General features: G+C 40.6%; 1 protein-coding gene across 1 annotated transcript in view; it reads right to left on the bottom strand.

Annotated features, from left to right (window-relative positions):
- RNF17 (ring finger protein 17) overlaps positions 1-11,992 on the bottom strand; it is a gene marked incomplete at its 5' end in the record, with an annotated part of 167,235 nt that extends 155,243 nt beyond the window's left edge. The window contains 2 exons of the mRNA XM_084878524.1: positions 9,596-9,687; positions 11,863-11,992. Of these exons, the coding sequence (XP_084734650.1) occupies positions 9,596-9,687; positions 11,863-11,992 (222 nt within the window). The remainder of the gene's footprint in view (positions 1-9,595; positions 9,688-11,862) is intronic.
- Between the last annotated feature and the right edge of the window lie 4,823 nt (positions 11,993-16,815).

The raw sequence follows: 16,815 nt of genomic DNA, 5'->3' as shown, positions 1-16,815 counted from the left end.
CTGGACAGAAACAACTCTAAGCCCCCATATTTGGTTCTGATTGGTCAGTTTCTATGCCAGTCAGCATCTGTGGGCCTATCAATGGGGCTTGATCAGAAAAGTGGGACTGATCATCCTTTCTCTCCAGTGGAGTCCTAGAGAGAAATGGAGGTGTGGCTGCTGGCCAGAATGGGAAAGTGAGAGAGAGGCAAATGCTAGTCAAAAACTGCCACAGAGGCAACAGATCGGTCCTTGCTTCAGGCCTCTCTCTGGCCGATCTGAAGCCACATGCTTGCAGCAGAAGCAGTCAGCACTGGGTTGCCACGACAACCCAGCACTGACTTCCGGTCTGGTTGAGCTTCGGTCATAATGGTGTTACACACTGGCTCCAAGAAGCTGTGGGCACCTTCTTTGTCACAGAGTTATGGTCAATTTGCATATTCTGCCTTTATTATATAGGATAGGTACTTATTTCCATCCTTACTCTTTACACCTGTCTTCTCTTTCTTTTTCTTCTTACAATTGTCCCTTTAACATTTCTTACTGTGTTGGCTTGGTGGTAATATATTCTTTTAGCCTTTTTGTCTGAAAATCTCTTTATTTCACTTTCAATTTTGAATTATACCTTGCTGGATAAAGTAGTCATGGGTTCAGTCTTTTGTTTTTCATTACCTTGTATACTTCATGCCATTTCCTTCTAACCTGATGTGTTTCTATTGAGAAGTTATCTGATAGTCTAATAGGAGCTCCCATGTAGGTAATTTATTTCTCTCTTACAGCCTTTTGCTTTGTCTTTAATATTTGCTATTTTAATTCATAAGTGTCTAGCATCTTTCAGGGTTCATCTTGACTGGGAATCTCTCTATTTCCTGAACTTGAGTGACTTTTTCCTTCAACATGTTAGAGGAATTTTCTGCCATTATTTCTCCAAACAGGTTCTCTCTTCATTTCTTGGATTCTCCTCCTTCTGATACCTATTTGATGCAAATGTTTTATTTTATGTTGTCCCAAAGCTCCATTAAATTCTTCTCCTGTTTTTAATTTTTTTTTTTCCATTTTCTTATCTGAATGAATGTTTTTATACCTAGTCTTCTAATTCACTTATTTGGTTCTCAGCTTCTTCTAGTCTACTGTTGTATCCTTCTAGGGTGTTCTTTATTTCATCTATGTTGTTCCTCATTCCCAGTTGATTCTTATTTATTCTTTCAACCTCTCTTTTAAAGTTGGTGTAGCTCTCATTAAGTCCCTTAGTAGTCTCATTAATTTCCTTTTAATTCTCATTAAGTTGCTTGTAGTTCTCACTGAATTGTTTGAGCACCCTTATTAACATTATTCTGTATTCTTTATCTGACAAATTGCTTGCCTCCATTTCATTTAATTCTTTTTATGGTGATTCCTCCTTTTCTTTCATTCAGGGGTTGTCTCCCCATTTTTTCTGTTCCTTTATATTTATTTCTATGTATTAGATTAAACTACCATGCCTCCCAGATTTTGGGGGTTAGTCATATATAGTAGGTGTTTTGTGGGACCCACTGGTGCAGTCCCTTATATTGCCTGAGCTGGGTGCTCTAGGAAAGACCCTTACTTGAATTGTTTGGGTTCTCCTGTTATAGTTGGATCTTGAATGTTATTGTCCCATTCATGGATGGAGTCTTCTCTCAGACTGGGTGACCATGTGGCTCACCCAACCATATCATGAGAAATGTTGTAGAGGTGCTGACCACACGGAACAAAATACAAAACATGAAACAGAACAAAAAAGGATATACACAAGACCTCTATAGCACTAACAAAAGCAACCACCAGAAAAGATAGAATTAGGAAAGAGAAAAGAGAGCAAGAATGATAGAAAAAATAAAGGAAGATACGGTGAGAAAACAAAACAGACCAAAAAAAGCATAAACCAGAAATAGTAAGATAGAGGGGTGGGGCAAAATATGTAGATGCATAGATGAAATTAAGATAAATAAAAATCAAAATCACAGGACTAGGGAAAGGACAATGGCTTAAAATAAAGGACGGAGAAAAGATGGGGGGAAAAAATTTGAAAAGAAAATCCAGGAGAAAGCAGATAGACCTAAAATAAGAAAAAGGATGAGAGAATCCAAGATGGCTGCACAGGTAAACACCTAGCCGCAGCCGCACACAACAATTTCAATAAAATACAACTAAAATATAAAATGGACATTACCCAGAACTATAGGAAAGTTGACTGACTGGAAATTCTACAATGAGAAACAAGGAGAAAACCAGAAGGAAGCACAGAGGAGCTGTAAAAGACTAAGGTTCAGAGACACGCGGCACGCGTGGAGAGAACAGAGCCGGAGAGGAGGGGCGGCTGAGTGCCAGGCTGGCGTTCCCTAGCAGGAAGGAGATAAAAGCTCCGACTGTGCTGGGCCCCAGTTCCGACTGCTCTGAACCCCAGTTCTAGGCCAGACCCCAGGGACCCAGGCTCAAACAGAGGGAGCTGGGCCGTAAGGCGGAACTCCGGGGGAGCGGCGAAAGGAGGTCCTGGAGGTGCGCACATTGCATGCAGAGAAGGGATGGTTGGCTGTGCTGTGGGATTGCCCTGGCGGGAAGGAGACAGGGGCTCCAGACTGCTCTGAATGCCACCTCCAACCCCACTTCCAAATGAACTGAACCCCAGTTCTGGGCTCATTGGGGAAGAGCCTAGACTGTTTGGTAGCAGGCGAAAATCGAGGGCACCTTTCTCTCAGAGGTGCTTGCAGTGAGTATTGAAGGACCCTGGGGATTACTGAGACTCAGGAGCCGCATAGGGCGTGGCTGACGAAAGCCAAGGCTGTAGGCTCCACCCTGAAACCCCACCCCATCAGGGAAGCTGCGAAAATGCCAAGACAACGAAATAGAACACAAACGAAAGAAATGGAGGACAAAAAGCGACTGGATATAGAGTTCAAATCTACGCTTACAAGGTTTTTCAAGAATTTCCTAGAAAAGGTCGATAAAACCTATGAGGATATGAAAAGGGATCAACTAGAATTAATAAGGAATCAACAAGAAATGATAAGGAATCAACAAGAAATAAAGAATAGATTGTCTGAAATAAAAAATATTATACTGCCGAAACTGGTTTGGCTCAGTGGTAGAGCGTCGGTCTGCGGACTGAAAGGTCCCGGGTTCGATTCCTGTCAGGGGCATGTACATTGGTTGCGGACACATCCCCGGTGGGGGTGTGCAAGAGGCAGCCGGTCGATGTTTCTCTCTCATCGACGTTTTTAGCTCTCTATCTCTCTCCCTTCCTCTCTGTAAAAAAATCAACAAAAATATATTTAAAAAAATATATATTATACAGAGTCCTAAAAACAGAATGGAAGATCGCAAGAATCATGTCAAAGATTTGGAACATAAAGAGCCAGAAGACACTCCTCCTCAGAAGCAAGAAGGCAAGAGAATCCAGAAAATTGAAGATAATGTAAGAAACCTCTGGGACAACTTCAAGCGAACCAACATCAGAATTATGGGGGTCCCAGAAGATGAGAGAGAGCAAGATATCGAAAACATACTGAAAGAAATAGTGACAGGAAACTTCCCCCACCTGATGAAAGAATTAGACTTACAAGTCCAGGAAGTGCACAGAACTCCAAACAAAAGGAATCCAAAGAGAACCACACCAAGACAAATCATAATTAAAATTCCAAGAGCAAGAGACAAAGAGAGAATATTAAAAGCAGCAAGAGCAAAGCAGGTAGTTACCTATAACGGAGCACCTATACGTTTGTCAGCTGATTTCTCAACAGAAACCATGCAGGCCAGGCGGGAATGGCAAGAAATATTCAAGGTGATGAATAGTAAGAACCTACAGCCAAAGATAATCTACCCAGCAAAGCTATCACTCAGAATTGAAGGCCAGATAAAGAGCTTCACTAATAAAAAAAAGCTAAAGGAGTTCATCACCGCCAAACCAGAATTATATGAATTGCTGAGGGGGGTTCTTTCAGAAGAGAAAGTAAATAAAGATAAAAATTATGAACAACAAATACGTAACTATCAACAAGTGAATCTAAAAACCAAGGAAATTTTAAAAAAAAAAATCTGATGAACAATATTAACTGTTGAATATAATAGAATCAGAGGTATGGAAGGGGAGTGAACTGACGATTCTTGGGGAAAGGGGGAGAGGGGGATGTGGGAAGAGACTGAACATAAACTGTGCACCTATGGATGAGGACAATGGGGGGTGGGGAAAGGGCAGAGGGTAGGGTGGGAACCTGGTGGAGGAGAGCAATGGGGGGGGGGGAAGGAACATTTGTAATAATATGAACAATAAAAATTTATTTTAAAAAAAAGAAAAAGAAAAAGGATGAGAAAGCAGGAGAAAGAGAAGAGAAAAAAATATTTGGTGAAAAAAAGAAAAAAAATTAGAAAACAGGAAGAAGAAAATTAGATATATGAATGAAACAGAGATAAGAATAACAAACCAATAAAGCATATAAAAAAGATATATTTTAAAAGGGAAAAGAGGGAAGGAAAGAGAAAATCTAAGAAGAGAAAAGAAAAAAAAGGAAGAAAGAAAAAAAATAAAGAGGTGTTAGCTTCAGCTAAGTTTAATGCCCCTTAGGAGCTTGCTTTGGATACCACTCTTATGTTTTGTCTGCCAATTCTGGGCTTCCTGTTAGGTACTTAGGTGCTAATCACTATCAGGCACTGTCTTTTGACTTACAAAATCTGTTTAAAGCTCCAAGTGATCCACCAATCCACCACTTGCATCTGTCTCCACCTGCCTTGGCTGCAAAGAGGAAGGATCAACTGCCCTCTAAAGTAGGTTTGTTAGCAGCAACCGCCCAGGGCTGGGTCAGCAAACTTTCCCCGATTCCCCAGACTCCGCCTCTGAACACTTTTGCCCACTAGGCAGCTGTCAATCTTAATCACTCAAAAGTCTGATTTTGAAAGAACTTTAGGTAGGGGAGGTACTATTTAGCTTTCTGGGAATATGATGGGTATGTTTTCCTGTCTACTCCTCTATGAGTGGCCCAAAACATTATTCTGCCCTTGGCTGGTCAGACATCCTGTATGGAGAACATGGGGTCAGCTGGAAACCTTGAGATTTTATTAGTTCTCCAGTGAGGTGAACATATCAGTCTGGTTCCCAGCATAGTGGGGAGGACGGCCCCTCCCCTCAATCCAGTCACTGAGGGCTGCTAGAGACTGTTCAAACCTTTAAGCTTGGCCTCTGCTTTTGTTTACTCTGACAAGATCAAAATGCAGGGTGGGGCAGGCTGTTTTGTTTCTTTACTTTCTCTGTGGCTTCTGGAAGTGGCTAGCTCCTCTCAAGAAAAATGGATGTTTTGTTTGGGGGCCTAGAACAAAATGCACCTGGTGAAAGGAGGAAAACAAAGGCAGGTGAAACATAGGCAGGGGCAGACATGGCAGTTTGAGCAAGCCTAACACAGGAACCAACCAAAAAGAAATAGTAAAATGTTTGTGGACTCAAAGCAAGAGGCATGGGAAACCAAGGAAGGGCCTGCAGTAAACAAAATGTACAAATACACAGAAACAGAAAAAGTTCAGCATAAGAACAGAGAAAGAACACATAGAAACAGGGAACATTTAGGTCTGTTGCTGGGCAAAAACAATTTAGACACAGAGCAGGCTTGTAGTGTGTGTGTGTGTGTGTGTGTGTGTGTGTGTGTGTGTATACACATTTTTTTTTACAAGCAGATTCAGACTCCCCACAAGGGGACAGGGGCCCAATAAAGACTTGTAGTCCAGGGGTATAAGAGTCTGAATCTGCTTGTAATAAATCTTCCACACTCTGCTTAAATCTTCTGGTCACATTCTTCAGCATCGTGGGACACGACCCTGAGAAAAAAAACCTCAGCTCACCATTCCGGTTATCACTGGCTGCTATTTTACCAAGTCTCCCCACAAAGCTTCCCACCTCAGCCTCTTCTTAGGCACCTCGAGTCCACATCTCCCTCCCTGAACCAAAACCTCCTTTGAAGAGTCGAAAATGAAAATTGCTAGGCTCTGGGTTTAGAGAAAAGAAAAAAGTCAAAACTGTGACTTTCTTTACAGCTCTGATCTATGGGCTCCAGGCTTTGCCGTGGCCAACAGCCCTGCCACTTTTCATGACTAGATGTTATGTGAGCATCAGGTCTCGGCTCTGTTGCTCAGGGCAATGGAGCCCAATCTGGGTTCCAGGCCTTTACCCTCTGAGGGAACGGACTCTCCTGTAGCCAGGAGTTCCCTCCTCCCTCTTGGCCCGCTGGCCTGTTGCCCCTGGGAGCTGAGTCAGCTCCTCTCATGACCTGCCTTTTCTACAGGTTTCCAGGTATTTTCTGTCCTTCCTCAATATGTCTCCTCCTCACTGGAGCTCAGTTGGTAATTCCATATGAATGTTCTCCAATTTTGTTGTATTTCCAGTCTGGCACTGGGATGAGGTACACTACAGGTCTGCCTATTCAGCTGCCATTATTTCCTCCTCCAAATGCCTGCATCTCTTACCATACAGCCAGCATTCTTTAAGAATGGACTCAATGCATTCAAACCTTAGCACAATCTTCTTTGCAGTTTTAGCCTTTTTTTAGAAAATTAACTTAATCTGCCCTCCACAGTTACTCTGCTTCCTATTGTAACACTGCTTTCCCTGTGCAAACAATCCTTTCTTTTCCTGGACTGTTTCCTTAGAGGTTGATGCTTGACACACTTCTTACAGAAAGTCTGGTGGATTTTAGGAACATTTACCATGTTTTTGAGAGCATTATTGGCACAGAAAGAAGACCATAAACAGATTTGATGCAGGACATTTCTTCCAAAATTAAAAAAATATATATTAAATACAACTGATTTAAAAGATTTCAATTAAAACTGTACAAAGATTCTTAACTTGTAATATATATAATAAAAGTATTCTTCCTCTCCCCACCCAGCTTGTCATTTACGTGTTTTTTTTTGTTGTTGTTGTTGTTGTGTGGTTTTTTTTTTTTTGTGTGTGTGTGTGTGTGTGTGTGTGTGTGTGTGTTTATGGTGGTGTTTTGTTACTTATAAATAAAAAATTGTGTTACTTGTTTTGTTACTTGTAAATAAAAAATTGTGGTCAAATTTAACCAGCATTTCTTCTTAGGATTCTGATTTCAGTGATAAGTTTAACAAGGCTTTCCCTTCTAAGAATCAGTTACTAGTACCTATATTTTCTTCCAGTTTACATTTTCAATTGAATATTAACAACATTCCCAACCCACGTGGAATTTTAATATATATTAGTTATCTGTTGACTGGATAAACTATCCTTTCTTTGTGTACAATATATTTTTGGACTCAGGTCTGAAAGATAAATAAAATGTCGGTATTTCTGGAATGATGCCTAAGTATGATCCTATTTGAAACAAAATCTGCCACCTTGCTGTGCAAAATTATAGAACTGATTTTATTAAATAACCATTAATATCAATCAAAAGCCTAGAAGGGTTAGTAAAAAACCCTATACAACTATGAAAGATAAAGATTGGTAGATAAATATTCAACCAAACTCAGAAATAAAAACAAATGCATACCCTTAATCCTGAATAAAATCATTTTAGGCTTAAGTTTGAAGTAAATAACATTACCTTAAATATTACAGATAAATTGTAAGTCTAATGTAAATATAGCTACTTAAATTTTTATAGGGCACATACTTTTTAGGGTACATACTTAAGTTAAAAGCAATAAACCACTCCTTAAGTATTTTATAAATTCATACTCTCACTAATTAAGACTAGATTCTCCCATTCTCTCTTATTCCATATAGTGCTAGACATCAGCAAAAATGTAAACTTTAAAAACTAATAAGAGTGGTAACAATTTCAGGAAGGTTTATTGAAGGACTCCTTTAAAAAGCAATCGGCTTTAGTGTGTCTGAAGAGTCTCAATATAGTCCCTTGCTAACAGCACCAGGAAGGGGGAGAAAGAATGGAAGGATGGGACAAATCACATGTCTCCCAAAGACAGAGTCAGAACTAGTCAGAATGATACAAAATAGATTTATCACGACCTTAAATCAAAACCAATATTTGTAAATACACTATAAACATTTGTATAGATATTAACCAAAATAATACAGTATAATGATTTAAAACCAATAAACATGAAATCATTTGCCAAAAAAGGGAACATGTTAGTATTATAATAAATTTGTCTACGTTTAAATATTAGAAGAGAATGGATATGAGCAGAAACAGTTCTGGCTACCTGCTTCTTCCTTTTCCCTTACTCTTTTTCCATCACAAAAAGGAATAGGTCAGCGATCTTCCGTTACAACTACAAGAGCTAGATCCGCTCACCCCTTATCTTAGCTATGTAGCCAACCACATAGGAACCTACTGTCAAGAAAGGAAAGGGAATAATAATTTCCCACAATTGCCCTGGCTGTTATTGCTCAGCAATTAGAGTGTTGGCCCAAGCACTGAAGGACTGCAGGTTCAATAGCCCCAGGTGGGGTGCCCTTGGGAGTCAACCAATCGATTTGTCTCTCTCACATCAATGTTTCTCTCTCTCTTTTTCTCTTCCTTCTTCCACTTTTTCTAAAGATCAATGGGAAAAATATCCTCCAGTGAAAACAAAACAAAACAAAACAAAAAAATAATTTCCCACAACGAAGGCCTTAATTTGTAAAAGTATGTAATTCTAAAACAGACATCTTCTAATATGTACATGTTTCTGCTACAATTAAAAATTTCACAAAATTATATACATTTGTATATATTTATTTTTACCATGTTTAATTTAGAGATTAAGACAACTTTCCTGAAACATACTAAACTATATAAAACAAATTCCATTAGTATTTGTAGCAAATGGAAACAATGTTCATTAAATTTTATTTTAAACCTTTGACCTATTCTCATTATTATGGGTTCATAGTTTTAGTTCTAGTGCAAGTGTACTATTTTTAATGCTTCTGAAGTTAACATTAACTTTAGGCCACTATTTTGTTTTTCTTTTTATACTATGGCATCTCTACAAATATAAATTTGATAACACACAAAGATTGAGGGGCAGGTGGTGTTCAAAATTTGAATAATTTTGATGTGGGAAAGAAGGGTACATATTAAAGGGTACAGATACTTCACTAAAATGAAAATAGAACAAATTTTCTTTTTCTTTTTTTTAAATCATCATCCACGGATATTTTTCCATTGATTTTTTTAGAGAGAGTGGAAGGGAAAAGGGTGAGACTGAGAGAAACATCGATGTGGGAGATACACATCGATTGGTTGCCTCCTGGATGCACCCCAACCAGGGTCAGGGAACCTTCAACCAAGATATGTACCTTTGACAGGAATTGAACCTGGGACCCTTCATTTCATAGGCTGATGTTCTATCCACTAACCTAAACCGGCTTGGGTGAGAACCAATTTTCCACAGAATTCTCCCCAGAGTCAAAATTTGTATGCTGATTTATGTAAGACTTATCTAGGTATTCTTCTTGATCACTTTGAACAATTATACAATGGATGGGGAAAGCTTTGTATTTTGTTAGGATTCTTGGCTTAAAGATTCAGCAGTAAAAATGAAACTAAAAAGTTTCTAATCAAGAATATGTTTTATTTTGCTAAGATTTTTACTTTTAACATTAAGTTGTAATGTATTCAATATGAAAGATGGTAAAGCTTACCTCACAAGCAGGGCATATAATTGTGCTATAGTCTTCAGTTACTAAACACAGTTCACATAATGCATGTCCACACTGAAATTCATGGTGGTGACCTATTGATGAAATTATGCATTAATCTTTTCACAGTTTGTTAACATTGTGCAGCATTAGACAGAGTGGGAAGTTAAAGGAATTCTCTCACATAGGAAAATAACAAAGTTAGTTAGAAATGGATGACTTTTTAAACAAAATTCAGAAGGACATATACAAGTCAGAAGGAGGGAATAAAAAAAGAAAAGCCAGGTAGAGTTATATCGTTTGCATTAATTTAAGATAGTGTTTGGTACCTATGATACTTTCAATTTGTCATATTTTATAATCATACAAAGTGCTCTGACATACTTCATTGCCTCTGTGTAAACAGCATGGCTAAGTAGGCTGGGAATGTTATATGCAACCTGAAGATGGAGAAACATTTTGGTGGTGTGGCTAATTAAATGGTATAATCCAGAATCCAGCCTATTTATGTTTCCAATGCAATGTTCTTTCTCTTTGATCATACTGCCCTCTACTAATTTACATTTCCCATCCTGTTAAATGAACAGGGAGGGCAGATATGAAACACTGGCAAGACCCCACTCTTAAAATGATCTAAGACACTGGCAAGGACTAGGACAGAAGCCAGATGCTACAATTTTCACACACACAACCCACATAAAGATCATTTTCACAAAACTAGCTTTTATAAGGAAAATACCATAATCTTAACTGAAAACCTATTATCAAGATTTTATTTTAAAAAGATTTTATCACTAAGTAGAATTTGAAGTTCATCACAATAGGCATATTTTTAGCTATGTAACTTCAAAAGTATGTCATTTTAAAAGACTTTGCAAGACAAAAAGTAAAAAGAAACTAGGTAAAATCAGACATCATTTACCAGCAAAAAATTAGTGTTCTTGCTGATTAATAACTGCATGCCTTTCAGTTAAAAAAGCTTTAGTTTTTAAGCCAACAGAAATATCTAAAACTTGCTTACAACCAAACTAATTTTTAAAGCTCTATTTAAATTCCAGAAATATTACCAAAAAATAAAAGCTATTTAACTGTCTTTATAAAATTCAGTTTACTTTACAAGTCAAAATAACTTGTGGTGTATTACTGCTTACAAAGGGGAAGCACTTTCACAATTCTAGATGCATAATCACCACCTTTCCGACTGAGTATTTCTAAGCACTGGTAACACAAATGCATGGAAGAACCAGTGATTTTATAAGGTCATGTTTTAAAACTTTATTTAAAAGTTATTTCCTTCAAACAATGGAGGGTTTCCACAAGACAGTCATGATCAAAACCCAAATTAGCAGAAGGATGGTCTCCACCAGGAAACACAAACTCACCAACTTTCTCTACACAAACTGAGTCCATCTCGGAGGGACTAAGAAAGGCCATGGAATGACTCACTTTGCCAAGTACAAACAGTAAGCAGTTACACAGGGAAACAACAAGAATTTCCATAGCTCCAGGAGTTGAAATTCAACAATTGATCCCTGTCAGAGACACAGAACTCTAGCATTTTAAATTGTTAAAATAACTTGAACCTGTTTTCACTTAAGTGGACTCCAGCGGATCAATGTGAACTTAAAAGTGCTCTAAAACAAATATATATATATATACATATATATATATACATATATATACATATATATATATACATATATATATATATATATATATATATATATAATCTTGTATACAGGAAAAAAACTTGCAGATCAACAGGAGGGCGGTGCATTTCTCCCCTTGTCCAGAAAAACACAAGGCGAATAAAGGAATTTTCACGGCTATCTGAGCAATAATTTCACCCCCCTCCACCCCACTCCAAAACAAAATCAGGAACATTTCATAGCGGCCTACTTGTCACTTCCTCAACTAAAACTACACAAGAAATTCAAGTTTCATTACTTCCTGACCACAAGGCAACAGGTTTAATTCTTACATCGACTCTCTCGTGAACTGGGGACGTTTTCGAAAGGTCCTGACTGGGAGGCACTGGCGCGGCCCTTTCCCCAGAGCCCAGGAGGCGGGGCGGCCGGAGCGGGCGCCACGCCCCCCAACCGACCCCGGGGCTCCGACCCGCGCCCCGGGCCACGGGCGGGGGACGCTGTGCGACCGTTTCCACGTCAGCCGCGCCCCGCCAGCCGGCTGCTCCCTCCACGCTGGCCTCGGTCTCCGCGCCCGCAGCCCGAGGCCACGCCAGCCTCGAAGCTCACCCTTGGGATCCTTACCGGAAGCTTTGGTCACCTTTCTTTCACACCGAGCGCACTGAACCTCAGCGGCTGCCCAGGGCCGACCCTTCCTTCCCATCTGCTGACAGGAAGGCAGGGTGAGCCGAGCTGTCGAAGGTTCTGCCGCCATTGCCGCCTTCTAGAGCGGAGGAAAGTACCGCATGCCCGTCCCAGCGTCCCCCGCGCCAACGGCCAATCAAGGAAGGCATCGCTGCAAGTAGCCAATCAGCAGGTTAAGATATGAAAGCCCGCCCCCTCCAGGTGACCCGCTCTTCTGCTTGACCCTCGCCTGCGGCCATGCACGTGCAGGGAGGGGGTGGGCGGAGGAGTTGGCTGTTTTAGTTTTACCCCAGCGGCTCCGTATCAAGGAAGAAGGCCAGACTTTCGTACACCATTTATTATACTTTCAAACCTCTACCCTGAGCATTAGGTGCGTTCAAGTCTAGATTTCACGTATTATTACTTACACCGTGTAGGCCTCACAGGCAGTAATCAATCCTTATGTCGAAGGGATTCCCAATTCACTAGTTGTCAAAGCCAGAAAGTCGAAACCTAAGAGAAAAAAAAAGTATTTTAATCCCATATTTCAATCATCTGCTAAGAATTTGAGGGCTTGACTACTGTAGCCTCAATGGAGAACTAAACTATCAGTGGCTACTGGTGGGGGAAATTCATTAACCATTTCAAACTAAGGGGTGGTCATCATTACTAACAGTTGTTGAGCTGGGAGTGGTTGGGGAAGCAAAGAACTTCTAAAGAACAGGTTTATAACCTCTACCTAAAACAGTAACTTCTGCTAAGGTAGCTTGTGGTTAAGTGCCAGAGGGTAAAGACAAAATCACTGCACTCTGGAAAGATTATGCAATATGGTATAAAATATGGTATAAAAAGCCTTTCTAGAGGACACAGGGTTTGCATTCGACCTTAAAACTTAGGTGGGACTTAACAGGAGTAAACTGAGGAAAGGAAGCATTCCAGTGAAAAGGAACAGCATAAGCAAGAGAAAGTAGAAAGGAGATGCAGTGGCGTGGCCTCTTACAATTTACAGATCATTTGGCCAGAGTATTAATTTCCTTAAAGTGAGATTTTTTGAGAGATATGTTGGGATGGGATTTTGGACAGTCTTGAATATTGGGCTGAAGAGTTTGGACTTTACCCTTCAAGCTTCAGAGTGCTGGCTAAGTGTGTGTGTGGCCAAAGCATGGAGTCATCTGGTGGAATGTGGCAGGTGGATCGTGGAGGAAGCACCTGGAGATGATGGCAGAGTACTTTCAGTGATTGATAAAAGCCTGCAGATATTCCTTATTTTCCCTTCAACATTCTTTTGAAACATAAACAGAAGTTCAAAAGCTCACCCTTGATTAAAAAAATCTTCATACTTTGTTGCCCTCAGGAAAAAGTATCGCTTCCTTAGCCCATCCTCATGCCACCTACCCAACAGTTCCTGCTACTAATCCATAATGAAATGCATAGAACTAATTGAGCCAATGTTCCCCTGCAACATGCTGAAATCTTCTACAGTTTTGTGAGCGGTTTTCCCTGTTCTCCTATCTGGAATGTCCATTCCTTCCTTTTTATCGACTCATCATCCTTCATGGCTCAGCCTTTGAACCATCAACTCCTCCTTTCTCAGGAGTTGATGGTTCAAAGGCTGAGCCATGAAGGATGATGAGTCACTACTGTCCTAGCAAGTGACTACAGTCACTACTGTCCTAGAAGTAGCCATAATACCCTTTTCCACTAGGATATCTGTACTGCAATTGGAATAATGACAATCTAATTGCACAGGGTTCTTCTTGGGTCATGATATGCATCTAATGTACAGAGGAGTCATTTCTGAATATCATTAATTGTGCTGGAGAGAAGTATGCCCTTGGTAATTTCAGTAATTAAATAAATCTTGGATAAATCAGGGCCAGTTAGAAATACAATGGTAAATGTTTAGACTCCATATGTCAGGTCATGATGTTACAGAGAACCGAAACAAATCAAGCAATGCTTGGAGAGTTTGGAGTCACACTTTATTTACTGTGGTGGGCTCAGAGAAAATTAATTAAAATTCTAAGCAAAGCTACAAGCAGAACTTCCCTTTTTATTAAAGAGCCAGCCCTATGTGTGCTTAGTGGTTATTTCTCTGCCTTGAAAACAACACAGTTCTATCCAATTAAAAAATGCACCTGGCATGGCATTGAGAGTATGAGCGTATCTAGTCTCTGGCCTACAAGGTCAGACAGCTAAGTTTATCTTCCATATTATTCAAGCAGGCTAAAGCAGGCTGGAAATCAAAGTTATTTTTTTAGAATAAGAGGCCATCTAAAAAATAGCAGAGAATTCCAAACAGTAGTTTTACAAAATAGGGGTTAGCCATCTCATCTCTCCACCCCTTGCCCCACAAGCTTTTTAGCCTTGTGGTACCATAACCATGGGATGTTATGGTGAACAGGGGTGACTATCACTCTTTTACTGCTTCCTGCTGAAAAGGGGTGACATCCAAGAGGTTAACATCCTATTTCTTCCTCTCGGAGAGGTTTGTAGGGAATTCTTCTAGCTTGTAGGACCATTTGAAGTTTAAAGACATCTAGACGGGATGAGATAAAGCAAGTTAACAAATTTAGAAGACATGGTCCTAGGGTTATGGCTATAAATAGCATTAACAGTGGTCCTGTCAATGGAAGGAGCCATTTCCATACCTCCCCCCTCCCCGCCATGCAGCCTAGGTCTTGGATAACTACGGTCTTATTTTTGAAGCTCAATCAGCTAGTTTCTTGGCCCCATCCCTTACAATCATCTCTGTGATTTGGAAGTTATAAAGTTCATTGAGGCGTGTAAGTTGGAATGGAGGTCCTCTGCGTACTTTATCGTGGAAGGACAGATTACAATCAGACCATGTGTGCGGGGAGGTGGGGGCTGCCGTGTAGCTTGTAGATGAGAGGGGAAGATAGAGCCAGCACTCCCTGGCTAAGGCTGGGTTGATCTGATTTAAGAGGGGGAGGGTGAGATTGAGCATTCAGTAGAAATAGTGAGGACTCAGGAGGCTCCCAAGAGGCAGAGTGTAGACCTGAGAGTGGTCGTGATTAAGGGAGTTCAGTAACAGGAAAAGAATTAGCCTTAGCTTCATCTTGTTCCTTTGCTGTGTAGAAAGCAGTAATTTTATGGTGTTTCTGTGTCACAGCATGGGCATGGGACTAGCCTCAGGTTCTGGCAGTACTCAGAAAAATACAAAAAGAGAATTATTAGAAAGATAAAAACAATGATTATCCAGAAATACCAGAGCATTATACCTTTAAGAGAAGATAAGAGAAGATAAGAAAGATTAGTGTAAGGAATAATTTAACAGGTGTTTCTGAATTTCTTAGAGCAAGTTGATCAGCCAGGTCCATTGTCTTCTTGAGGGTGATCCACAGGGGGTGTTTCTGGTCAGGGGTCAAATTCCACTTAGGGTGGGCGTTGCTCGGCTGGTGGGTTGCTTTCACCTGGGAGCAGTGAATCCAGGTATTTAGTTCTGCAACTTTGAGAGCTCCGGGGGTGATTAGTATGACTAGGTAGGGGCTCTCTTTTTCCAGTCTTTTACCCAAAGCTGGACTCCAAGTTTATAAGGATGTACAGCTTTTCCTAGAGAGATGGGTAGTCAATCGGTAACCCATCTATGTATCTCAAAGACAGTTTTTCCAAGTACTTGTAATTGCTTCTGGATTTCTAAGTTTCCTATTTCACCCAAAGCTCCCATTGGCCGAATTAAGGAAGGGGGTCTGCCGTATAGAATTTCAAAGGTCAGCATACCCACAGTAGTACAAGAGGCAAGATATCTGTCCAGGATAAGGTTGTCTCTTGGCATAGCTTAGCCATAGCCTGCTTTAGAGTCCGGTTCATGCACTCCACTTTCCCTGAACTCTGAAGCCTGTAAGCTGTATGTAGGTTCCATCTAATTCCTAAAGCCTTAGTAACCTGTTGTACTATTTCAACTACAAAGGGTAGGCCATTATCAGACCCTATGGTCAGAGGCATTCCATATCATGGGATTATATTTTTCAGCAATGCCTTAGTGACTTCTCTCACTTTTTCTGTTCGAGTGCGATATGCCTCGACCCAGCCTGACAAGGTGCAAAGACTACTAGGTATTTATTTCCTCTGCTAGGCTCCATTTCCGTAAAATCTACTTCTAAGTCCTCAAAGGGAGTTTGCCCACAGACTTGAACTCCTATCAGTCCCACAGAACCCTGTTTGGCATTGTTCTGCACACAGAGGAGACAACACTGAGAGACTGAGGCACACAAAGAGGGAAGATGGGCAATTAGGTAGTATCTGCCTAACAAAGCGTCTAGGGAAGTCTTTCCTAAAGGAGTAAGTTCATGCTGCTGAAGGACCGACTACTTATGGGCTAACTGTTCTGGGACATAAACCCTATGATCTGGGAGTATCCACCAGCCTTCTTTTGTTCTTTTGCCCTCTTCTTTCTGGGCCCATTCCTCCTCCTGAGAAGTGTACTTTGGAGGGTTAGGTAATTCAGGGGCCAACATGATCCATGACAGTGCTACTTGTTCTTTAGCAGCCAGCTTGGCTGAGGCATCAGCACCTGGTTTCCTTCTGACACTGAGTCTTTCCCTTTCTGGTGACCTTTGCAATTTCTTTAGGCTCCCAAACTGCTTCTAAAATCTCATTTTTATTTTTTTTATTGTTTAAAGCACATGTGTCAAACAGAAGGCCGGCGGGCCAAATCCAGCCCGCCAGGCCTTGCAATGTGGCCCGCACCGCGCTGTCATCACTGCACTCCGCTGTCAATTTATGACATTGTCAGTTTATGACTGTTCAGTAAACCATTCGGCCCGCGATTTAGGCTGGATTTTAGATTTTGGCCCCTTCTCTGATTGAGTTCGACACCCCTAGTTTAAAGTATTACATATAGTAGTACATATATCTCCTTTCCCCCCCCCATTGACCTTCCCCCAGCCTCCC

Source organism: Pipistrellus hanaki (assembly GCF_964339955.1).
Source record: "Pipistrellus hanaki genome assembly, chromosome: 3".
Classification (NCBI taxonomy): Eukaryota; Metazoa; Chordata; class Mammalia; order Chiroptera; family Vespertilionidae; genus Pipistrellus; species Pipistrellus hanaki.
This window is presented reverse-complemented; position numbering and strand designations above follow the sequence as displayed.